The sequence below is a fragment of the Tinamus guttatus genome, unplaced genomic scaffold (genome assembly GCF_059628265.1).
Source record: "Tinamus guttatus ecotype Peru unplaced genomic scaffold, ASM5962826v1 Tinamus_guttatus_pri_ptg000246l, whole genome shotgun sequence".
Lineage (NCBI taxonomy): Eukaryota > Metazoa > Chordata > Aves > Tinamiformes > Tinamidae > Tinamus > Tinamus guttatus.
Genome location: NW_028288780.1, coordinates 8,490,327 through 8,517,127, shown reverse-complemented (window position 1 = coordinate 8,517,127; position 26,801 = coordinate 8,490,327). Strand labels below are relative to the sequence as shown.

Here is a 26,801-nt window from a genome sequence, read left to right as displayed (position 1 = left end):
AAGATTTATTATGACTTCAAGCTTATTTTATGTATCGTATGTTAATACATATATTTTTATATGTGTGTGTGTATATATGTATTTATATATATATAAAATTGTGTGTGCGCATATGTATAAGTGTGCGTGTGTGTGTGCGTGTATACTGCTATGCTCTCAGATCCAGGACCATGAAAAATAAATGCTCTGCAGTGGAAGGAGGCTATGGAATGAAGAGAAATGTATTCAGGGTTTCACTGTTTCAGAAGTAGCTTCTGTTTTTATTGGCAGACTAGCAGCAAGGTGCGTATCTTTGTAATCCATTGGTAGGATTACAGCAAGCATCACTGTATTTGTTGCATATTCTCACAGCTTCCAACAAATACTATTTGGAACCATAAGCACCGCTTGGAACCATTTATTTATTTATTTTACAACTTACCTAGGTGTTTGTCCATGAATTCAATATTTTATTTACTTATTCATTTTGGATATATGTACATTCCTTCCTTCTACTCCTCCCTCCAATAAAATTAGGGGTCATTTTATTTCATGCATATCCATACATTAATCGGTGTGCAGTCTTGACATCCTCCCAATGTTCTAAAATCACTTTCTCATCTACCTGCAGGATATTTAGATTTACATGTGGAATTTCTCTTTTTTCTGCCCTTGCCTAGTTACTCAGATTAGCTTTTCAAGCTGTTTTTCTGCTCTGCTTGAATTCTTGCATTGTTCTCATCATGCTTGATATTGGAATGTCTACAGTTACTATGAAAGGGTGTATTTTCCTGTGTTCTTGCATGTATTTTTTTCCCTCAGCCTTTCTCCAACAGTTTTAGGTACAGTTTGGTTTTTGTTTGTTTATTTGGCAGCATTTTTCTTTTATTCATTAAGGAGAAGGTTAAAGAAATGAATCTATCATTTGGAGAAGTGGTTGGCTTGCTTTGGGCTTCCTTGGGGCCTCATTGTAGCAGTTTGGTTGCTTGAACAGCTGTGTGTTTTTTTTTTTTTTTTTTTTTTTTAAATCTTCTGTGACTTACTTGGAAATATTCTGTTTTGAAGCAGAGTTGTTGATATTAATTTTCTTCAAAACTTCAGCTGGAGAGTCAAATTCCATGACTTCAAAAATGTTTGTTTCAACTCTGCGTTTCCTAATAGAAACTGTTTTAAGGAACCACAGGATGGAGCTAACATGTTTGTGATAACCAAAGTTGCTGAAAATCTGCTGGTTTGGAAACAGTAAATTTTGCTTTCGTTCTCCCAGTGCTGATGTGCCTTTTGTCTTGTTCAAGTTAACTGGACAGCCCAGAGCCCTTTGTGGAGGAGGAACCTTTAACCATCTGTGTATCATTGACACTTCAGCGTCTACAAAAACACATGTAAAGGAACCAGAGGGAAAACTGGCTTTTGTGGAACTCCTCAGAAGAGAGATCACTTCTGTAGTTTAGACTTGCACTTGGATAACATTTGCTTGGTTAATGCGTCCTTCCATCTTTTATTTCACTTTTAGTTTTAAGTGTGGACTATCTTTTATGTAAACTCAACTTCATCTATTGCATGTAGATCAGAACACTCTCCACCTAAGTTTGCATTTCACCTTTAATCAGGTTGCTTTTTCTTCTACCTGATCCAAAAATAAATACAGTGCTTGGTGGAATGGTAAAATATGATTTAAAAAAATGCAAGCACTGTAATCTCCTTTGCCATCTCCATGCATTTTTATTCAAATAAGAAAGTTTCAACTTTTTATATTATTGCAGCTATTTAGATGTCTAAAACTTCTTGGAGAAAAAGCCTTTATGAAGAATTTCAGAAAATCGATATTGTCATTCTCTTGTGCAATAAGCAATGCAAATTGTGTATCGATACTTTGGCGATTCAGTCTGATTTAGCTTAGAAATTAGCTTTCAGAATTAGCTTTATGAACTCCAGTACTGAACTGATCTTCAGAATCAATAGTTAAAACAGTTTCTTTCTTGTGGGAATTTTTGTGCTATTAATAGTAGAAGGTGCAAGGAGTGATGAACCATGGAGTGAAGGAAATTCTGCCTCTGCTAAGTAGCATGTTTGACCACATGTGGTTAGTTTTGTGATGTATAATCTCATCCAAAGTAAAGCTGATTTTGGCTGAGCTGCAAGGGATTTGAAGAAGTATTGCTTTCTTTCTCTATAAGAGCCACTATGTGGTTGTTCATCTTGTCTCTTGACACCTTTTTTCTAGACAAAATTCAATTTCCTCAGTCTTTTCTTATGCATCATGTTTCAATACCTCTTATCTTGCTTGCATTCTGATCATCACTCTAAACTGCTTTTCCTCTCAAGATAAGCTACCGAAATGGGGCTTGATGGTCGGGGTCCTTGTTACAGCTATGTTCTCTTACCTTTCATCTCAACTACCTTATTGCTGCATTCCAGGACAATATCCCCTTACCCTTCCCCAGCTCTCCCAGTCCAGCCTTTGCAGGAAGATGCAGATGGTTAAACCCTTTTTATAGTTTTAATCTTCTATTACCTACACACCTTGTTTTTCCACACCCTGTGATACAACTGCTTAGTCACAGTTACTTCTGATTTGGTCTTTGCTCCTTAACTTTCCAGGGTGTCAGGTTAGTGCTGAATGCTAGTCCTCACTGGCCTTTCATCTTAAATATTCTGGATTGCTGCTTAATTGTGTTGGGAAAACTGAGTGAAGTGAGACACTGCAGCTGCTTAGGTTCTGTTAATTTTGATTGTTTTGACCTGATTATCCACTGTGTTATAAAATAAATATTTACAGCAAAATGGTCTTCCAGTAGCAGAAATTAAATTTCAGTGGTCTGTAACTTCTGGGTTCCCATTTCTCAAAAAGAATATGCTTCCACTGTTTTTTCCTTGTGCTTTGGGATATTCATAAAGATTGTTTTTTTTTTTTTTTCCAATTTTTGAAGGCCTGAGGATAAGTGGTGGTGGTTGTTGTTGCTGTTCCTTTATTCCAGTCTCCTTGGGAGAGGAGATAATTTATTTCACGCACAGCCTCTGTGACTAAGTGCTGCTTTTTAGGAATGTTGTTCAACGCAAGCTGAGGTGATCCTGTATAACATACCAGCTGACCAGCTCAGTAATAGCGTGAAGACCAGCACTGAATATCAGGCTGTCTGCAGACAGGGGAACTCAAAATGGCTGGTTTGTCAGAGGGAGCCTCTTGGTGTTGCCATGTTCGAGTCAAATGTTGAGGTCTTTCAGTCCCTGGGTTATTGTTCTGCTGTGAGATTAGACTTTGTGCTTCTTGAAATATTACTTTTTAAAATGATTTATGCAGTATGATTCCCCTGCAGTTTTTTTTGTTGCTCGTAATTTTTTTTTTCTTTTGCTGCTCGTTGCATATGCTAATTTCTTTGCCAAAAGGTGACCCTCTGAGATTGTGCCTACAGAGTGAAGAGATGGTCTGAATTGTCATAGGCTGTGGGATGAGTTATTTTTAGCTGTTGGCATTTCAGGCTGGAACACTTCATTCTGTCGTGCCTGCTAATGAGTCATCTGGAGAAAATGGGCAGCTCTTGTTTCCGAGAGGGTCTATAGCAAATAATAATAGGCTAATCTCTGCAGGAGATACTCTGTCAAGTAAGTAAAACTTCAATAGAAAATCTGTTGAAATAGAGACATATCACCTCCCTGCAAGAATAGGCACATACTCTTATTATATTGAGGTATTTATGAGAATCTCAAATACTAGTCTAGTGAGTCTAGTGATGGTATTAGAGTAAAACATTTTCTAGAAAAGCTTAATTGGAGACAGCTCACCTTTTAGAGATAGGGAAAAATAGGTACTTGCTTTCTAATTCTGAACATAGTTGATTTGCTGAGGTATGATAAGTGCATTCTGGAAACGTGACTTATTAAAACAAGTCATAGATAAACCATCTCCTTGTTTAGGTTACTACTGAAGAACATGTTTGTTTTATGTCTGTGTGCTGGTCTTAGTGTCTCTCTTGAGTGTCCCCCTGTGAAATTTTGAAGGTTTTGTATACAGGAAATGATTTAAGGACTACTATCAGTGTCAAGTCTGTGTGTCACCTTGATACATCCGATACTACTTCCATTCTATACTTATACTTTCTCTTCTTTTACTGATATTTACTGTTGGTAAATATCAAGCTGGTATGGAGTTGTGCTCCATACTCAAACCTCAGCTTTGGTTTCACTGCCAGTTAGCATGAGCTTAGAGTAGACCTGTGCTCGCTCAGTGGAGTGCTGAAGTATCCTATGGTAGTTTTAATGTTTTCTTGGTTTAAAGCCAGTGTATTGACTTAATACCTGTTTAATAACTTAAAATAACAAAAGTGGTAAAGAAAAATACGTGCTTTAGAAGTATAGTTAAATTGATATGGACTTTAATTACTGAAGAGAAAAAAATGACTTAAATAGATTGTCCTTGCAGTAACTACTGTTGTTTTGGATTTTTTGTTAATAGGCAGGAAGAGTACTGAGATTAACTATTTCTTCATCTGGGTGATATATGGAAGTAATTAGCTTATAGTTTGTTTTAGGAACAGCTCTGTCTCTGCAGAACTACATGTTATTTTCCAGCTCTGAATTAGATTCCAAACTTTGCAACTAACACCGGTAACATTTTTTTTTTTCTTCCGATGTCTTTAGAGATAAAAGCACAAATTACAAAATTACAGCACAGTTCACAGGTGAAATATTTTTCTCTGCCAAATGTGTGAGTGTCTTTGTGTCAGTTCTTTAAAGGTAGCTTAGTATTATTTGAGCTGCAACTTTACCTAGCCTGAATTGTGGCAAAGATAAGATCTAAGATCTCTTGAAAGAGGATGGGATATTTTCAGTATTAAAATACACCTTGCAAATATTCTATTAAGTTAAACAAATTTTCACTTTGATGTGAGCTGGTGTAAGTTTCTGCTTGTGAACCAGCAGCTTCAATTAGCATTTGCTAAAGAAGTATTGACAGTTAACACCTGGTCTGCTGTGCCAAGTGGGAAGCCTCTAATGCAGTCTCAAATGATTGTTGCATAATTAGGATTATGATCTCTAATTTGCTTTTAATTTTGTAAATCTAGTCTTATTTCCAAAAGCATTCAGTATTACATGTCATCCTGCATCTTGTAGGACAAAGTTATTGATGTTAAGAAGATTAAAAAGCATACCACTATCTAACTGGAAAAGCAGCTTGTCCTTTCATTGGGTACCTAGCAAGGAAATTTGGACATGGAAAATTTACAGATAGATCCTGGTTAGAAAGCTTGTGTTCTTTTCATATTTCTTATGATAAGTAATGAAGTAATGGTATGCTCTTTTCTAGCTGTTGTTTTGTTCGGTTTTTGTTTTTTTTTAAGTAATGTTCATGTATATGTGTTGCCAGACATATACATATGCCAGACATACACAAATGAGGTAGGGCACAAGCATAAATGTTTTTGTAATGCTACTGAGAAATAACCAAGGAAGAGATCGAGTTCCTCGGTGCTCCAGAACCATCTGGTGCATCCAAGGATGCTGAAGGCAACTGCTGGATACTTCTCTGCGTTTCCAGTGACTTTTGATCCTTCCTGCTTACATGCAAGGACGAGATGTATTTCAGCCTGCAATGTTCTGTAATGATACTGTGCAAGTCTGTAGATGTGTTGGGAAGATCTTTTGAGACTTGGCTGATGTTTTGGAAGATCTTCCAAAAAGAAAGATGATGTGGGGAAAATAGTGTAAACTTCTAATGAGTTACTGAATTGACAGAAATTCCCTAATAATATTTCTGATGTTCCTTTCTCAGATTAAAAAAAAAAATGATTAGAAGTTTAAGAGAGGAAAGGGAAGTGTAACAAAGAGGTTTTGATCTATAACACAGTAATCATGTATGTTGGGTGTATTTTAGGGTTTGTGCGCAAATATACTGTGTATATGCAATGTGTTTGTTTGTGGTGTACTTAACAGAAATAGAAACGTATTCTTTTAATAATTTAGAAGTATAATTTTTCTTCTTAACTCTCCATTTTCCTTCAGTGTTTCACAATTTCAACAATAACATTTGCTTCATGGTGGCTAACACTTTTGGGTATAATCATGTATATTTTTTGATATAATGTAGAAAGGGAAAATATCCAGATAATTTGTAATAAGAGGTTTTTTTCAGAGAACACTTGCATAAATTTGCCTGACTTTGCTGAGAAACGAAGAAAAAAAAAATAGTTTGAGAAATGTCTTTAAATCATAGTCCTTAAAAGCTGATGTTTTAACCTTACTTTTGAATGACTGTTACTTTTTCCATCTTGTTCCAATATGCCTAAATGCAAACATATGTGGAAAATGTTCTTTTGGCTTTTATCAAACTGACATTTAAGTGCATTTTTTTCAACCTCGCTAACATTTGTGGTAAAATATTTCAAAGCTATGAATCTTGCAATTTGCCTATGCATTTTTTTTCTTCTTTCATATATTAACATTTGGTACTCATAATACTAACCTGGTTGGAATTATTGGCTTTTTTCATTTGCTGTTTGTTTGGATGAGGTGATTAGGAAAATACTTTATGTGAAATTCTAGTTTGCAGTAGTAAGTGCTCCCATGGAGAGTCACTCTTTTCTCAACTTCATCAAAAAAGAGGAGAAAAATATGGTAATTCCTATTTTCAATTGTAGCAATCAAATTTCTAACACATTTAGATTTCTGTTGTTAGTTATACACAGTGCTAACCTGTCTCCAAACTTCTTTTTTTTTTTTTCTTTTTCTTTTTTTTTTTTTGGCATTTTTTATTCTTCCCCTCTACTCCCCTATCCGTTTCCAAACGCTTTAATTCTGTGCCAAGCTAATAAGGAGGAGAACTTGCTCTGGGTAGAGTCAGTCATTGCCAAGCAGCTGTTAAAAAGTTTTCTCATGTACCTTGGTGACTGTACCTCATTTCTCAAAGGCAATGCTTTTCCTCTTTTAGGCAGAATTTTAAGCACGAGCAACCAATTACATCTGCATCTCAGTCTTGACTGCTTATATGTCAAAAGACTACGGATGAAATAATTCATATATATAAAACTCTCCTACTTAGGATTTGAGCTTTGAGCATTGAGTTGTACAACGGAGAATGAGAAATTAGCTAAGCTCCTTAGAGTTAAAAGTATGAATTACTTTTTCACCACATCTTGAAATAGTGTCTCCCCTTAATTTCTCTTTAAATATCCGTTGTATCTTAGATAATAGAATGCTTGAATCTCCTGAGACTAGATATTTTCTTAAAGCTGAGTTAATATTTCCCTTAGGACGGAACTTTCGAGGGCTCCAGCTTCCTTCCTGGAGCTGCTCTGGGCGGCTGCCCCGGCTGGAAGGCACCCGCCAAGGTGATGGGCAGCAGCCCAGCTTCTTCTGCAGGGCACGCGGGTCGCAGGGCTGGCATTGCTTCCTTGTTTTGTTGATTTATTCCTGGAGCGTTTTCTTTAAAAATTGGAGGTTAAATTGGATACTTTTTATGTAGCTTTGCTGAGATTTTTTTGTGTGTGTTTTTGAAGTAGGTTGTACAAAATATTTGCATTCTTACATGATTTGCCTTTAAATTAGAGTGACTTCATAGGCATGTCATAGGTTACTTAACTTGAAGATTTAAGTGGATTTTTTAAAGAAATGCAATTAAAAGGATCAAACGTTAATTCGTCAGTATATTAGCCCAGTACTCCTCATAGCCGAACACGTGACTTAAAGCCCTGTCTTAATATGACCTCTTCTTGCAACTAGAAATGAGTATCTGGGAAGGGTGTCAGAATCGCCTTTAATTACAATTCTTTAATTAAAAATTAATTAAAATTAATCTAATATCTTGAAAGTCCTTGTCAACTTTCCCCTCTGGAAGTTTCCACAAAACCTGCCTTCCTATTCCCAGCTCACCTCCAAAGCAATTGCAGGCTTATGTTTGCAACAGGCAAATGTTTGAAACATTTTTTTGAGTATTTAAGCTATACCCATCTAAGTATTTATTGAAGGTTTTTGTATTAGCAAACCCAAGTGCATAATCCACTGGAAATACTGTATTATTATTATACAAAATAACCAGATTTTTGTCTTAAGCTTAGGCTGTCATTATCCAGCATACAGAGCAGAAAGGGCACAAGTTGTTTTTTTTTCCCTTTGGCTCTCTAGCTGTTTTTGGCAGCTGATTTTTAAAGTGTAGCTCCCTGCTGATGTATGCTGCTGAGCAGATCTTAGGTAATAAGCAGATATATCAGAAGATATCCAGGGCAACACACCTTGCTGAAAAACAAGAGATTGTTTCTTTACTTCTTGCAGATAAGTAGCTTCTGACATCTGCATCAGAAGTGGTTTCTCCTGGTGCAGTCTATATATGAGTGTGTTACATTTTGATATTCTAAGGCCATTTTACTCTTGAAAAAGAGCTTTTTTGAGTTTTGGGAGTTTTGTTCTGTGTGTGCAGAGGGCAATAGGGCAGTTTAGTTGGCTAGTGTGTGTGTGTGTGTGTAGTCAAATATAATTTGCATCCAAAATCTTAACAGAATTAATTTATCTGACTGTTCCCCATTTTCCTTATGTTGTCTGGGTGTAGTAGTAAGGAACAGTTTATGTGCTTATTTTAATTGTCAGTTTGGTTGGTTTTTAATTGTCAGCCTCAGATTTTGGGTGTAAAGCAGGTTCCCGGAGAAAGGCCCTGCTGCAGGAGAGGAGTGGCAGTGCCCAGGCTGCAGAGGAGCCTCGGGATATTCCCCGTCAGCTCCGGCTGTGCGCGGTTGGAGTGGCGAGCGGGGCTGTGAAGCCGCCACCAGCGCAGAAAGGACCGTGAAGAGAGGAGGTCCTGGGAGACTCGAGCGGCTGCCTTGGGGCTGAGGCAACAGCGCGACGTCTCCGAGAGGAGCGTGGAAGATGCAGGCATCCCCTTCAAAGTGCCTTTTAAGATAGGTCTCTGCTCCTCATACTGTTAGGAATTGGTGAAAATTTACTCTTATTTGAATTATTTTATAAAATAGGTTATTTTGTTACCTTCTAAGAAAACATATTTCCATACCTTTTTTTATGAAGCATTAATTCTCTCAGATGTGAGGATATTGAGAAAATGTGTCTTTCCCTAACAAGTTTCATTAGCAGTCAATCCTGCAACTAAATAGAAAGAGGAGGGAAAAAATGGCAATGAAGAGTGCAATTGCCTCCAGTGCAACTGAGCAGAACACGAGCATAGCTTGGGTCAACGCTGAGGCTGATGAGCAGTGTCCCACCTGAAAATGTATGCTGCTGTAAATGCAGCCTTGCTTCTGTTGAAATATGCCATGATACAGGCAACAAATTCATGGTACCAAAAATAGTGGCCCTTCTGTATAGTGCTGATGGTTGGATTTATTATTCTGTTATTTAAGGTAATGGTATGCTGTTAGGTCAACAGAACAGTCACAGTTCCTGGGTATAGCAGGGCCTTAAGAAATACTTGGTAAGGCCATCAACTGCAGGACCTGTACCCATATTATTCAGCCTAGCTCATAAGGTTCTAATTTTCTTGAATTCTCCCAAGTGTGATAACAGCTCGCTCGCTCCTGGAGCACACACAGAAGCTCTGCTTGGCATACACAGGCCTCAGAGCAGTTTTGACAGTTGAACTTCCCCCTTTAAAATGGGGAGTTTTATAAAAGCCTATCACGTATTTATGAGGAGATGCTGAAATAGGAGAATCTTCTCTGTGTGGGTCAGGCAATGACAGGCCGTTTTCTCATGCCTTCTACTGGTGTTTTGAAAAACGTCCATCAACATTCCATTTCTTAAGACAAAAAAAAAATGGTATTTTAATTTTGTGGTTACATTACAAAGCAACATAGTTATTAGGCCCTTGTGGATTAAACAGCACAATTTATATCCTCCTTTGGATACAATGTGGCAAATGGTCAGCAATATTACCTTGCATTTGTATGAACTCTCATAATATTTTATGTAACAGCCCCTTAGAGGTGTTGAGTGACAGTCTTGATTCAAAGAAATTAGTTAGGGCTTTTAATGTTCAGTTTGAAATAATGAAAGGCAGGCTATAGTTTGTTTGCCTTATTCCACTAAATGATTGTAGAATAATTTGTTGAGGCTATTTTTTACACTATTTCAGCTGTCACCTTGAAATCTTGATTTAAAGGACAGTGCTTTCAAGGCATTGCTTCTAGTTTTAGTTTGGTATTTTTTTCCTAAGTTCAGCTAACAGCCTTTTCATGTGTTCAGTCTCCTGAATTTCAACTACAGGATGAAGTATATGTTAGAACTCTAAATCCAGATGAGAAAGTATGTCATCTAGTACTATATGCTAATACAAAGTATAGCATGCCACTAAATAATACGGGCAATTAAAACACTAGATGCTTTAAGGTAAATGTAGTAAAATAGCAACAAACATGCTTGATATACAAAAACAAACAAACAAAACAGAATAACTGTATGGATGATATACTCAGTATTTTTTTTTAAAAAAAGTCAATTAAATAAAAAATATTGCCAAAATACTAAATTCCTTCATGATGGTTTTGTATGTCATTGCTTGAGAAGCAATTGTGATGAGACTTGTTGCAGTTTTTTTTCTTCCCCTTCTCATCTACTTGCTATCGTTTGGGGTTTCAATTGCTTGACATGGAATTGGTGGATAATTAGTAGTGTGGATAGCTGTGAAAAGCATATGCAGTAATTTAGTGCTTGGTTCTTTCTAATAGCCTGCCCGTCGGTAGTTTGCTAGGGTGAGTAGTCATTATTCAAACGTTTTAAAAGGAAAGTACTGTAGAAATGAAAATGCTCTTACTATTAAAGCAGTATTGAAAAGCAAAACCTTTTAAATAAGCAAGTCACTCTTTGACAAATCTGTCCCAAAAGCCCTTGTTTACGTGGGAGAATGAGCAGATAGAGTTCATTTTTTTCCCCCTCCATCTGAAATTGATGTGTCAGTCTGTTTTAGAAAATTTCTAGGTTGAAGACATTAAAGTATGTTGGAAACAAAATAAGTCTGTCTAAATGAGCAAGCTTCATTGCTAACAGTGAAAATCTGAAATTACTTTAAATGACTTCAAAGACAAATCTATACCATTAATTAGAGTTGACCTTGAGGTCATTTTAAACCCCAAATGTGCCAGTGAATTTCTACAGCAAACCTTTGAGCTTGCCCGCACAAGTACTTCCTTCCAAGACTACAAGCTCTGTTGTTAGCCCTGCTTTTTAATTCACTCATTTCTGCAGTGAGTTTAAAACTTGATGGCGTGATGCAGTGTTGGAGCACTGTCTCCCGGCGGTTTCCACGACTGCCTCGGTGGAGCTGAAGCTTCACTTGTTTTTTGTTTTTTTGTTTTTTTCTTTTCCTTAGCCTGTGACTAGGTAAAAAGTTGTTGAGATGCTGTGGACAGAAGTCTGAAATGCATCACAGACAAGGAAAAGTCTCTCATGCAACTCAATCTGGGTGGTCTTAACCGTAAAGTTTAATCCCGAATATGAAAATAGGTATTTCCTTTAAATATTTGTGTTAACGTGGAGATCTAGTAATGCGCTATGAAAGCCACCATTTTAGTATGAAACACAGGGGTTAGATACAAGCTATGCTAGCAGTCTTGAGGGTGAGATGGTGCTAAATTGCTTGGCTCTTTTATTATTATTATTGTTTATTATTATTATTATTATTAAAATAGTGAAATTATGTTGTGGGATTTAAAACATTTTTTTTCTTATGTTTTTTTGTTCCCCGACTCTATGCTATCTTCCAGGAATAAGTTGACAAACCCTAATATATGGTAGCAGATAACATGCATAAATTTTCCTTGACTTCTTTCCAATATGTTTTCTATATATGAGTCATTTGAAAAAGAGGCACATGCTGGACTTCACAGAGGATAAGATATATAGAAAATAAACATTTCAAAGATTTTAGGTTCGCATATCTGAAAATTTTGCTCTGTACCATATGAGACACAAGAAGTAATGTTTAAAAATTCAAATTGTCTTGTGAGACGCTGTGTCAAATTCTGAGGCCAATTTGCTTTGTTTAAAAGAAGAGTATAAATTTTAGTGCACCATAGCAAGTCCCTAAAACTTTTTTGATAATATTACTTGATATCTTCACAACAGTTAGCGGAAGCAATAGGGTAATTGCTGTTGAATCTATAAGGTGCCCATGTTGGGGGAAGGGAGAGGAATTAATAAAAGGTTTTAATAATGGCCCTTGTGGAGCCCACCTGCTAATGGGAACAGCTTATTGAGGATGTCACAAGTCTGGCCCGTAGTTACTAATGATGGAGGACAAGACGGCTGGTCAAGACCCCCCTTTGCTGCCAGAGCAATAGTATCCCATGGCGAAAGGTCTTCAATTAAGCTTCCAAAAGACATTCCTGTAGAGCAAACCAGTCCCTTAAGAAGCCTCAAGCAAAAATCCCCCAATGCAAATAGAGTTCAGCTGTATTTCTGTAAATCACTTGTAAAACTACTGTATCACTGGTCCCTTAAAATAGGATCGCTGTTACTTCTTTGTACTAGGCTTTTAATATTTTTCTTTTTGTTTTTGTTTTTCTTTTTTTTAAGTCTGTACCTAATTAAAGTAATGCTTTGACTTTTTAACCTACCCTATTTTGACCTTTCTGCAATGAAAAAGTCAACCTGTACTGCTTTTTCTGTCTATCTGTCTTTGACAAGTCCATTTTTGTATTTTACTGATAGCTAAATAAACAAGCAAACCGCTTAACTACCTGTTATTAATCTCATCACTGTGTCTTCTAAAATAAAAGTTCATGTTGTCTCTGAAAATACATATTTACTATTTTTGTCATAGAAAAAGGTTTCCTTTTGAAACCTTTGAAATAGGTTTTGCCAAGTGAAATAAGTGTTTCGGAAACAATGTAAGGAATATGTTTACAGAGCAACATGAGAGATTTGAAAGCTCATCCACAGATACTGTCTTTTCTGTCTCTTCTCACATTACGAGTCGATTTGGTCATAAAAGTTGGTCATTTGTCACAATGCAGTATTTTTTTATGTCAAATTAAAACAGCACAATTGCTTGGGTTTAGTTGATTTGGAAATGTGTTCTGGTTCACCTTTGTCTCCACTGAACTTGACTTACTGTTTCTAGACTTACTTGGGTGGGATGAGTCTCAATATCTTTGTTTATGTGTTTTTACTTACAATAATATATTTTATTTACCCAATAGTTAATTGCAATCAAGCTTCAGATAGTATGTATTTGCTATTTAAATGCTATTCTGTAAGGTGAAGGACTCAAACTGATGTCGTACACTTTGCATTGTAATTTGGACACAGTCTAAATGGATTTCAGCTTGCACAAAGTAACATATCTAAATTTCCTGTTTACAAATAATGTTGTCATCTAATTTTGGTATCTTCTTTAGCAAAAAAAAAAATGCAGAATTTAACTTTTTTTCTTCACTTCCCACTTCTTTTCTTTTAACAGATTTGAAGAACTTGTGAAAAAGTTCAAAGTAGAATATCATGCTGGTGGCTCTACCCAAAATTCCGTTAAAGTGGCCCAGGTTTGTTCTTCCTTAAAAATAGCTATTGGTACAAGATACTCTAAGTGTTGACTCTGAATCAGCTTGATGCTGTGTATGGCTTGATATGTTTCTTTATGGGTACTTGCTATTTTGCTGTCCACAGGATGTTTGTTTTTTTTTTGGACGTGATTTGTTTTGAGGTTTCGATTTTTATTCTTTTAACATAATTTCTATTTTAGTTAGTTTTAAGGCAGATGGAGCTAGGTATGCTCAGAGGCCTACAGTAAGGGATCGTATTGCTCTGTGATTCTAACTGCGTTTACCCTGTAGCAGCTTGAAAGTTTGTTCATGAAACTGTAAAACTCTTCTTAATAGAAGGATAGTGGTGTGTGTGGTTTTTTTTTTTTTTTCTGTGAATATGATTGAGAACAGTAATGAACTGCATTCATTTAATTTTTTTATGTATATGTATAACTAAAGTAGGTGTTTTATCACACTACTAAAGTATATTCTTGGATGTATATTTTTAGATGGTATGATAGTTATATAAATCCTACATTTAAAAAATTAAAACTGCAGCTGTACCTATAACTTTTTCTTAATGATATTGGCTTATTAACTTCTAGATAGCCTAAATAATTATAACTCATAGCCAGATTTCACTAAATGAACATTTGGAAGAAATTAAGTTATAATTTAACAATGTTTCCGCCCATGATAGCAATAATCACTGGTTACCTAAAGAGTTACCACATCTAGTGTCTCAGAGTTGAATTCAAACTAGTAAAGATGAGTCATATCATTTATGGCTGGGGTAGAGAACAGAGTACAGGACAGGGAGGCCGTGAGGTAAACAGCAGAGCCATGTAAATGTCTTCCCAGCAGCTGCAAGCATCCATAAGAAAAGGTGACTGCTTTTTGTACCAAGTTATGCATGTTCCTTAAATTCTAAATCAAAGAGAATATTTTTGATGTTTCAAAATGGAGAGAAATTGAAAGTGCATATTTTGTTTTATATGACATTTTAACTCTAAATTGAAGTGTTGTTTAACTACAGTCAATATATATGGATGTGCATATATGTATATGTACAGTTTTTGGTTCCAATAATAATAATAAGAACTTCTACTCTTCAGACAAGCTGGAAAGCATATCATATTTATCATATTTACTCTGTATTTTGTTGTATTTATTCTGTGTTAGAATCACTTGTGCTTGACTTGTGGGCATGGTGGAATCCTGTTGTTTGCTTCCTGATGGTTGCTTAGAGGTCAAATATTTAGAGTTCTGCAACTGTTTTAGTTCACAGTCATGATGCTCTTCAATTTCTGCCTCTAGATTTCAGAGGTACAGAAGCAAGGGCATTTGGTAATCTACATGAGCTGCTAAACTTGGGACTCTTCAAAGAGCCTAGGATTTTATCTCCATCTCTTCTTGAAATTACCCCTATAGTCTCAAGCAGTTTATTAGCCAATTTATTTCGAATAGTTGTAAGTCTTTTAATTTAGTGGTCAAGGTGTTGGTAAATAATAAGTCCATCAAGTGCATGGGGCATACCTATGAGTAAATGGCAGGGAGGAAGTTTGAAGCAATGAAACACAGGATCTTCTATATCAATGCTTCTTTCTTATGCCGATATGATTTTAAACTTTTTCATTTGCTTTGGCTCTGAGCTGGGAGCCTTATTCAGCTCTAGTTGACAGCTGGAATTGAATTTGTCTCCAGAAAGGTTGCAATTGCTGAGGTTTTGTTTCAATTAGGACTGAAACTCCAAACAGTTTTCTATGAATAACATAATATCAATAAGACACTTTAGAAGAGAGACGTGAGAGAAAAAGAAAAGGAAATTCTGTAAATCTTCAAATAAGTAAATTCTTTAGTCTGTAAGTTTTAGCAAAGAAGAAAAAACGGAGGATGGGGGGGGAAGTTGAAATTTACACATTAAAAACTAGAAATTCTGAAAGAATAATTTCAACAATATTGTTCTAAGATTGTTCAAAAGGGCTTAGAATAATATGCCAACAGCTGTGAGAGGTATCCACTCAGATCGTTCCAGGTATTTTTGAGAGTTTGAAAATTCTTGAGAGTAGAGGCATCCTTTGGATATTGAGTGTAATGAAATTCAACTGTTCAAGTAGAATGGTTGCAGATGAACAATGAATTGAAGCCTCCGAAGGCTGGCAACTGCTTCCTCAAAAGTCATTTTTTGAGTGGAAAGAGCATTTTATTAAGATGTGTTGTAGGAAAATTAGAGACCAATTAATAAGATGATTAGAATAAAAAAAAAAAGGCAGTTGATAAATAGGATCATTGAATTATGTTTCAAATCATCTGTATCCTTGTGGGTCAGAAGAGTAACACTATGCTGAAACACAAATATGCAAAGGCAGAAGGGGCGGTGGAATTTAGAGTATTTTCTCCCTTAAAAATGGAAAAATGAAACTCATAAGCATGCTTGGATGGTATATGGTGATTCTTAGCCCTGTCAAATGTTCTTGTGTATTTCAGGTATTTCTTTCAATGTTTTTCTGTTCTGTTTGTAAAGGTGGTGAGATGTACTCAGCAAAGACTATATCTCCACTCTTATAAACAGATAAGTCAACTTGTAAAAAAAAAAATTTAAGATGAATGAAAAGGCTTAGAAATATTTTATTTATCATGCAGGAGAAAATTGAGAAAGCAATAGGAAAAAGCTGTGAGTTGAAAGAAAAGAGGAGAAAATGAAACTTAAGTCATGTATTTTGGATGTAAAAGTTTAAAACAGCATCAACTGTAGCGGAAATGAAGAGTTTAGGGTACAAAGTATTAACTAGAAGCACTGTCAGGTTGTGAAAAACCAGAATTATTTAGATTTTTTTTAGCAGTGTTAATGGAAAAGAAAGATCTGAAATACAGCCTTTGAAGTAAAACTTTGACAGGCAAGGTACTAGAGAGAATCTTGACGTTTTTGTCTTGCAGTCGAATAGAAGTGAGAGCACGGCACGCTGCAGAGCGGAGCTGTGCCTGCAGGCAGGGTGGCAATCACCAAGCTGAGTCCAAAGCCCCTATTATGTGGGACCTATGAGAATTCCAGAACACCGTTGAGTTGGAAATTAAGAGGATAGAAGGTTCTAAGTGATAAAGCATCAGTAACTCTAAAATAACATGCTTTATTGTTTTCATAACTGTATTTAAAGAACTGTAATATATTTTTTAAAGTCTGAAGAAGGTGAAGGGAACTACCAAGAGCAGTATAGAAGCAATGAAGAGTACTGACTAAAGCCAGTGAGACTAGGATGTTTATGCTCAAGTCTCCTGAGCATATGCTGATCTTGAAAAGAGTAAGAAAGTTGAAATGATTTTGGCTCGACCTACTTCATGTTGGGAAGGAGGAGGGGACAAAAGTGACTGATGTATTCTAGAAATGACAGGAACACGCGTTAGAAGGAGAAGATAAAAGAAGTGAGATTGCAGTTTAGTCTGTCTTTAATGAGCTTAAGCTAACAGGGAACTATGTCTTGGAAATATTAATTCATATGATGAGAGAAATACTGACAGAAAGAAGTGAGGAAGACAGAGACAGAAAAGAGTCTGTGTGGAAGGGGGTTTAGGGGGATGAAATAATTTGTACCAAAAAACGGGAAATTACTCTTCTGGAAGGACAAAAAGGGTATTACCTGAAGAAGAAAAGCAGTTTGAAAATCACAATTTTGCTCTGATGCTGTGTGTCTCACGGTCCGTCCTTGTTACGTGTTTACTAATCTGCTTTTCATTTTTCTTGGGTGAAAACAATTTATGCTGGAAAAGAAAAGATGAGTAACCAGAACACACTGGGCCTTAAGGCCTTAAGGAAAAGCCTAGTTGAGGTAAATGTCTTTTCCTCTTAGACTTTAATATTAAGTGAAAAAAAATTGTTCAAGAGAGAGGCAGGCCAAAAAGAATGGGCAGAGGGTACGAAGGTTAACACTAGAGGGTTTTCTTCTAAAGATGTCCTGATTTATAAATATGTGATTTTTTTTTTGGGTGCATGAAGGACTCATTTTCCATTTTATTTCTAAATATTTTAATTTTAAAATTTTCTCTTTATCTGTGCCCTTTATGTCCGTCTTATTTAAGGAACTTGGCTACTGAAGAGCTTAATCCACAGGTTAAGGAGTTGCAATAATTTTCAACTTTGCTGGATCAGACTTTAATTTATCAGACATTAATTGCTGAGAATTGCTTAATGATGCATTGATAAATGAGTAGAGAGGATGAGAAACTGAACTGCTATAATTTAAACATTAGTTTCTATTTTAGAAATTAACTTTCCAGCTTGGTGATTTTGGCGTTTGAATTATCTTTTCATAGAGATGTATTGTTTTACTTGTTTTTAAAGTTGAAGTTACCGGTACATGCTCATGAACAGGGAGAAGTGGGGGTATCTAGCTGAAATTGCAACATGCTGCTACTCTGACCTTTACTTGTCTCATTAAATTTTGGCTTGATATCTAATATGATATGTGACATCTTGCTTTAATCTGAGCTCTTGCAATCCCTCCAAACGATTGGATCCATTATATTAAATCTATAAAATATGCATACATGTAACTGCATACAGTTCATAAATAATGTAATGTTTTAGAGTTCTGCCAACAAACTAAATTCAGATTTGTGAATACAGTATTTTACTGCTCCTCAGCCTCTTTGTGCAATTTTAATTAAGTCTGTGTGCCTGTCTAGCCACAAGGACTGATCTGGAAGAAGGGGGAGAAAAAAAGTGTTGGTGTTTTTTCTTTAGTATTTTATTTTTGATTTCTTTTAGTGGTAATGCTAGTGAATTCAAAGCATCTGAAACAGATAGTTTGCATGTGCAGACAGGGTATGTATTTCTGACCAGGCCATATTTGCATGCTTTTTTCTATTGTTAATTTTGAGTTTGCTGGGTTTAGAGCTATCAGAAGTATGGTCTCTGAAGCTTTATCCAACTCGAGGGCTGGTCTTATATTGCAAGTCTAACTTAATGGCATTTTACAACTTGAATTTTGAATAACAGCACAACCTTGTCCACGAATGTGGCACATGTTCCTTTTGGTTTTTCTGAAAGTGTGGGTAGAGAATGTCACATGCTTCATGCTCAGCATAGTTCTTCTTAGTTTCTGCTGTTTCTAGCTTGTTTTCATTTAACAGCCCTGCTATACTGTGAATCTAATTTAGTCATTAGAGAGCTCTATTCTCTCTCATTCATCCTTGAAAAAATTATTAAACTCCTATTTCGTATTTGTCACTACTAGCAATGTAGTGTAAACTTGGAAGAACGTACCTTGACACATTTTGCATTGAATTTGTAGAAGTGGGAGATAAGGGGAAACATCTTAAGATACAATTCTTGAAGACTTCATTTAGATACTCTTAGGACTTCACAAGAATGTTTTTATAATATCCATCTCAGAAAACAGTATTGACTTCATAGTCTTTATTCTGCAATACTTATTGTTATCTTATTGTGTGGTTTTGTTATTTGTGGTTACATGATATTTTTTCAAAAAAAAATCTTGCAGTTTGATGCTTCAGTAAAGAACCTTTATTTAAACTGATTCATGCTTGTTTCTAAAAAGAGACATGGTTTTTATATTTTTCCTGTTAGTTATATATTCCTTTATGTGATTACCTCAACTTGATATGAAATTAAAAATATTCGTCCACTGGTCATGTTTAATCTGAAAATAATTTTCAAGCCCCAAATTTATTTATAATAAATACTTGTAACTTTATTTTTAAAAAATATAACCTGTAATCTTGTAAACAGGGCATCGCTTTGGACAGGACAGACCTTATCCTAGGAAGATTACATGCAAGTTGGGAAATTTAGATATGATGCCTTAGCTGATTGGATTCAAATATTAGAAATATTCTGTAGTGTTTTTGAGACCTTTCTAGATTTTTCCAAAGCCTAGAGAAGATCACTAGACCTTTAGCACTGCTGTCAGTTAGAAAGTCTTATGGTCACCAGAAACAGTTCCAAAACGCATCAGAACCACATTTCCACCATGGTAAACTCTGAATAATTCTAAGCAAGCTTCCCTTGGCTCCCAAAGGTTAGTTCTCTGACTTGTAGTGTTGAGAAGGAAGCCCATACTTCTTATGGCCTGTTGCTGGTATTTGACACTTTGTTCGTACAGCTTTGAAGTACATGATGGGAGTAAGTTACGCAGCAGCGTGCTGGAGGAACTCCCTTTTTCAGGTTTCTGAGGCTTTTCCTGCACAGTGACCCTGGCAACCTTCCGGTATTGCAGTTTACATCTCCCTGTGTACATACATGAACCTATGAACATGTTTTTACTGAATATCAGAATGGTCAGAAAGTTAAGTTCTGAAGAGCTTTTAGGATTTTTTTTTTCAAATGGCCAAATATCCTCCAATGCCAGTTTTCATAATCTGTTGCCTTGTTAATTAGGCAATGTCAATTAGACACTGCCACGTGCTGACTGTTTAAGCATTGTGAGATATTATCCCTATTGCTTATCCCAACCATGTTGTGAATAGTTGGCTGCTGCTCAAGTGGACTTGTAATTTGATGGACCAGAACCACATCCACTTGTTTTTTAGGGTCTTGTCCCTGGCCAGCCTCCTAACTAGGACTGAAATGTAGAACATCCAAAATCACTTAGGAGAAACAGGCAGCTGAATGATCTTTTCTGGCTGAAAAGAATGTACACTCACAATTCCCTTAAATCCTTTCAAACAGAGCCTTCAAACTCTTCTTTTTGATGCGTTTTCATGCACTTTGGAGTCTGTATGCAGCCTTTGTTCATTCATCCAAAATTCTAATTTGTTTAAATGATTAAAAAAACTGCTTCCATGTTCCAGAGTCGTCAAACATCAATCACCCATATGAAATCAGAAGACACTACAAATGGCAGCAGTTGGCTCCTCCTGGGAACTACCCTTAGGCTGTGAAATTCAGATGCTTGCTGCTTGATTCAGCTTCTGCGCCTGCTTGGCTGTGTTAGCACCATATTTTGGAGCTGTAACATTTGCCACTTTTTTCAAAAGCAACCAAGGAGTTGAAACACAGTTAGCACCTAAGCTAATGTTCAGCTGAAAGAGCTGACCTAAACCTCATTGGGATTTGGTTTTCCCTTGCACTGTTTGTACCTCTAATTTGTGGACCGTGCTGTACATGAGATGCATTGCTGTGTTCCCTAGTTCATGGTCACCCTGAGAATGCTGAGAATGTGCGTTTGTTTGTTTGTTTGTTTTTGTTTTTAAGTTACACAGTGGTGCAGGCTGGGGTATATTCTGGAGGAATAAAGAACTGGAAGTGTCACTGGGCTAGATATAGAAGAGCATCCCTGTGGTGCCAGTGCTGTGAACCCTCCAGGCTTCTAATGCTCTGAATGGCAATAGGACTTTGTCACAGCAAAGTCCATGCAACAAGTGGCTAATAACCCTCCACTAATTCAGTGACATTTAGTAAACTTGTTCCTGTCAGTTGATACTGGAAGGAGAATGACTGCTTGTTTTGGCAGTCTCAGAAGGCAGGATATATCCCTGTGCTCCACTGATATTAATTTGGCATGCTACTCAGGCCTTGGAAGCCAAGGAACCCTTTTATCCTTAGTAGCTCAAGAAGTTACATAACTATACATAACTGTATCTTTAGCAATTAATTAATCTTACATGATCTGATACAGTGTGGAGTAAACATCTAGTTATAAGGAATTTCTTGCACATCTCTAATATTTTCTGTTATAAATGTACCTTTTTTTTTTTTATAAGGCTACTGAAAATCTTACTGTTAGCTTATGGCTCTGTGAAGGTGTTGCAGTTCATATACTATTTCTGGACATATATGCTTTCATCAGAAAGTTTAAATATATATTTTTTTTCTCGCACATTTATTATTTTTACAGGCTTGTTGTCTAAAACCACTTTTCTCTATTTCTATTACTTAGACTCAATCCATGTGGATGCTTGTCAGAGTTCATACTACTAAGTTTTGAATTTGGCATTGCTAAATTAACGTATCTTTCTCTTATTTAAAAAATTAAGATAATATTGGTTTCATGATAGAAATATAATGCAGAACCTTGTAATTATGTTCAAATTTGTTTTACTGCTTTGTCTTTGGAATAAGTTTGTGTCCACATCACTGTCATTTGCCATTTTGTAACATGCAATTCCAACTTATAATTCTGATCAATACCTAAAAATATAGGCCAATGAAAATCACTTGTTGCTTCTCCAGCTATCTCTTTCTACAATAGCTTTTGACTTTTGAGGAACATGTGTAAATGGGTTGAAGAGGAATTCCCAAATCTTCTGCCAGTATTACGGACCAGTTTCACTTGGCTCTTTGGTCAGGTTGACTTTGGTAGATGCTTGATGGCTGGTGAGCACTCTTTTTAACAGACCTTATAATTATGGGTGCAATCAAAAGAGCAATGAAGGGGGAGAGAGAGAGAGAGAGAGAGGCAGCCTTTCCAGAATCATGGTGATTATCTGGCCTACCGCTCAGAGATCCACATACTGCTGCTGTCACTGGCAGTGATCACCAATCTAAGCCTGGTAGCTGTTTTTACGGAGAGCTGCATCTTTGTTCCATGAGCTGTTTTTTCAGGACAGTCTTGCAGACCGCTGTTTTCTTCTTCACGGTAGTTAGAATTCATGTGAAATGATAGGGGTTTATCAAATTTTGTCAGCGTGCAGACGTGAAATAGTTGTATGTCTCCTTCAAGTACATGCTGAGAGCACTGTCTAAAAGCCTGTGAGAAATCTGAGGGTGAATGAAAAGCAATATACAGAGGCTGAACTCTGTCAGTGTAGGAATAATGCCAACAGAAGGATGAAATCTTTGCTAAGAGTAAGTAACTGAAAACAAAATACCTCAGTTTGTTAAAAATGGAATGGAGTTTGTGATGTCCCTCAGCCTAGGAGAGAGCTTTTAAACTGCCTTCTATTGACAGCAGCCTGGGCTGTTATTTTGACGGTAACACATCTTGCCTTTTGGGACTTGCAGGCCTGTTTACTCCAACAGCCATGTACTTGGAAAATACCTAAGGCTTAAAACAGGGCTGTCAGGTCCAGAATATGGCAAATGAAAGCTGAGAGCCTCATTTCTAATGCTGGACACTACATTTGCTCCCCATTGCATAATGAAACTGTACTGAATTCCAAAGTCTTTCATGTGCTGACTGGCCTACCTGGTGGGGCTGCTCCTTGTTGAGCAGTGAGGATCCTTCACAACAGCTGTCGTCTTTAGAAATGGGGCAGCTATTAAAAATAACAGCTGCAAAATCTGGAAGAAAGTCTAATTCAGAGAGAGAAGAAAGGAATTTATCAGTGTGTGCTTCAACTTACACATCCTAACAGAGGACAAATGAGTCAAGTCAGTGTAAAGCAAAGTGTTTTATGAGCATTTTATATTATTTCTGGTTGTGGCCTAGATTTTTCCTCCTGATCAGCTCACAATTTTCTTCCAAAAGAAATTAGTGACCTCAGATCTTATTGCCTTCTGAATCATTTGCAAACTTACAACAGTGACAATAAATCCAGAATGTAGAGGAGGGTGGGTGGAGGGAGAAAGTGTGATTTGCATTGACAGCTTTATTTGTATAGATACCATAGTTATATGTGGCCATAAATACTTGAATTGGAAAGACAGATTATTTTCTTATAGTTCTCTGCCAGAGGGAAACGCGGAGTTGCCAAGTTGGTACAAGTGTCCGGGTTTTACAGCAGTTGCTTGCCCTGCTTTTGCTTAAGGCCTTTGTTCAAATTGTATCAGAAATAAGAATGAGACAAATACCTGCAGTGCATCAGAATCTGGTGGAAATTACTGCTCCCAAGAGCACTGACTGTCAGAAAGCAGTCTTCATTGATAAAAAGCATGATATGTAGTATTTATCTTCTGAACCTGTCAGCAGGATCTTTGAGTGTTAATTTATACATGGAGGCATGTTAAATGTAAAGGTTTTAATGGCTAGTTTGCTATTCTTCAACTATTTAAACTGTTTTTTTTTTTCTTTTAATGAGACAGATTTCTGTAAAGTTCTGGTGATATGTAAAGGAAGAAAATAATGGATGATATGTTAGAAAACTTTATCAACAGTGACTTTAGGCAGCTTAGAATTATGCTGAAGCACACATATGTACATGTAACAGCTACGTAGCTACTCCTGGTGGATGTACTCCATGTTTTGTTGGGCAGGAAGAAAGCACTAAAATGTATTAGCTTTAAAAACAGGCGAACCCTTTCACTTCAACAAACTGTGGAAGAATAGGAGAAAATAGTATACAAAAATCACAACTAATTATTTTACCTTTGTGTTTGTTTATTTGCTTCAAGACTTTTTATCATGCTATTTTGAAGTTTGAGTTATTGAGATCTTTTCTGCTTTTCCATCCTCATGAATGTTGATGCCTTTCCAGTAGCTATTTATGATAATGCTGTTTTTCATTTCCCACCTTCTATGGAGTAAAATAATATAGATAACTTGGATTACTGTAGATTTAAGTGTAGAGCAAGATGAAAATAGAAAAGTGTTCAGAAAAGACTGTGCAGAAGGCAACAGAGGTGAAATTAAAGAGTTTTTGGTACCTCTAAAATGCTTAGCTCTACAGTTGGACCTGGTAAAAACAGTTGTTCCCCCTGAAAGGGAGGGAGGGAAAGTGCCTTTGGTCAAAGGTAGGCTTTTACTTCTTCTTTAACCTTTCCTTAAGAAAGGTATAAAAAGGAAATGGATAGCAGAATGAAGGATAGTCAATACCAGGGTAAGTAATGTTCAAATGGAAACAGGAAACGTAGATTCAGAATGCTGTTTCTTAACAACACCCAGGTACTATTTTCTAACACACCTAGGATCTCACTAAGAACTGTTGGGCATGTTCAAGTCTCCCTCATCAGCAGTGTATCTTCATAATGTATCTTTAAGGCTGTTCAAAAATAAGACATCTTTCTGTAATATGCCTTGGTTTCAGGGACACCCTATTTTTTAAGAATAAATCATTTAGTTAGAGACTAACTAAAATTTAATTGCATTTTTGGTTCATCGTCTTCTCTAATGTAAAATTAGCTATGAAGAGGAGATGTTTCCTTAAGAATGGGAATCAATTTAAAATCAATTTTGGCAGTTTGTGGAATTTGAGTTAATTTGTAGCAGTAATTGAGTACCAAAAATATGATTCGGACTCCAAGCCAGAGGACTATAGTGAAGTATAGTAAAGTAGTGTAAGTGGAAACACACCTAATTAGTACTGCAATTTAACATAATCAAAGAGTCTGTCAGTAAGAGAATATATATATATATATTCAATCTAATTTATTTATTATTCTCTGTGAATTTAGAAAACAAAACATTTTGCAGTGTTTATTTCCCTTCTATACTTGAAAAACATCCTTAATAAAAAGAGTAAAGGTCTAAAGCAGCATTATCTGCAATAGTTTATTAAAGTTATGTTTATAGTGAAGTCTGAAGTCTGCCATTAATTCAGACTATTTTAAACTCATCTTGCATTAGTCTATGAACATAAATGCAGAACACTTGCTTGCTGTTAAAAAGAATAAAAGTTGTGTTACTTAAAATTGTTTTAAGGTTTTACATTATTTATGTCAAAAGAAATCACAGAAAGATATAAATATATGCAGTACGCAGTATATATAGTTTAGTCTTTTAAATTTTAGGAAATGCTTAGATTATTTAGGTAACAAAACCATTTATAATGATTTATAGGTTGTAATAGGTATACACAGTGAAGTCTGATACAAGAGAAAAAGCTTTTGTATTGTAATCTCACATTTTATCATGATTTTTGGATTTTGCATGCTACAGTAGAAATGCCTGCAATGAAATAGAAATTAGTGTTTCAGGACACTAGAGAGTACTCAGGAAAACTACGTAGATGTTAACAGAAATTTGATCCCATTAGTCTTTTACATTTTGTGCACACTAAATTGAAAATGTAATGCCTAAATATGCTATAGAGGATGATTAAAATTACGCAGTGATGTCCTGGTTGAAACTTGAAATGAACTGCTAGCTTGCTTATTATGTGCAGTACTTAAGAAGGTTTAGAAAATTGGAGAGGGTTTCTTACCTTTAAAGTACTTCCCATTTTGTTCAAATTTCAGTTGCAATAGAAAAGGCCATAACAACTTCTAAAGTTTTATTTAAGACACAGAATAGGAGATCTGATTTTGCAGAAGTGCTGTTTACCAGCAATTCTGAAGTATTTATTATTCTAGCCAGAAGCATAACGTAATTGATATTTATATTATTGGGTACGGTAGCATTCTGTGTGCATCATTTTGCTTGTTATTTTCTCCTTGCTTGTAAAATCATGTTTTATTTATTATTTGCATTTTATTCTTAATCATTTTTGCTAATGTAGTAAAAACATTGAAATGCTATTGTATGATTAGCAATTTTCCACTATATTAATCCAATGTTAGATTATACTCTCTGTTGACAAGAATGATTTCCAGTGTGGTAATGAGGGAAAGTTATTAATGTGTCTGGGTATTTAGTAGTTTCTTAATTGTGAGATGAAAAAATATATGATGCCATAAGCAATTGCATTAATGGCGGATGTTGCATAATAGCAGGATCAGGACCAGAAGCATGTAGGGATATATACTGAGCATACCACAGTCTCCATAAAGCATTTATGATTGTTTGTTGAGGGGAATAGTATGCTTATTCATGAGATTTTTCCTATACATTACACTGAATAGAAGTATTGACAAATAAGGGAAGACTCCGAAATTTCATGCACGTGTATATGCAAAATACTTCCTTGTTACTGAGAAGGCAGAAAGTGAGTGGTATCCAACTGGGAAAAATATTGTAAAGACATTTAGAAATTATGGCCAAAATATATACTAGAAGAGTCACAGTATGAACTAAATCTATTAGCAGAAATAAAAACTCTGCCTTAATCGACACCGAGCATAGCCAAGATGCAAGTAAAAACATATAATAAATGATGCATCAATCTTAAGATACTGAGAGAACCCTGATATTCAGTATATCATTTAAGAAGTATTGGAGATGTTTAAAAAAATGGGAATTACAAATCCCTGTGTAGCTTCTGGGGTTTTCTTTGTTATCTGCTTTTGGAAAAGAATGTGTGGGTGTGTGTGTGAGCTCCAGAGGGGACGTTACTTTTTTAAAAAAGTATTTATAAATTAGTCTAAGAATTAGCCTGTAAATATTTTGCATTGTTTTTATTTAAAACATTGAAAGTTTCACAATAGTATTTCCCATTTAATTGACAATATGAAAGATCAAGTTGAAAATTGCTGTGGAAAGGCAGAAAAAGGGGAGAAATTTTATAGCGAATAGGAGAAGCAAATGCGTTTTCAAATCCAGAAACATGATAACTGTATATAAGATAAGAAAGATATACCCCTAGGGATAGTATTAG

The 26,801-nt window shown here is 35.9% G+C and overlaps 1 protein-coding gene across 2 annotated transcripts in view; it reads left to right on the top strand.

Moving 5' to 3' along the window:
* ADK (adenosine kinase) overlaps positions 1-26,801 on the top strand; it is a 258,310-nt gene that overhangs the window by 57,448 nt on the left and 174,061 nt on the right. For both annotated transcript variants that reach the window (XM_088526442.1, XM_088526443.1), the window contains exon 4: positions 13,376-13,454. In XM_088526442.1, the coding sequence (XP_088382568.1) occupies positions 13,376-13,454 (79 nt within the window). The remainder of the gene's footprint in view (positions 1-13,375; positions 13,455-26,801) is intronic.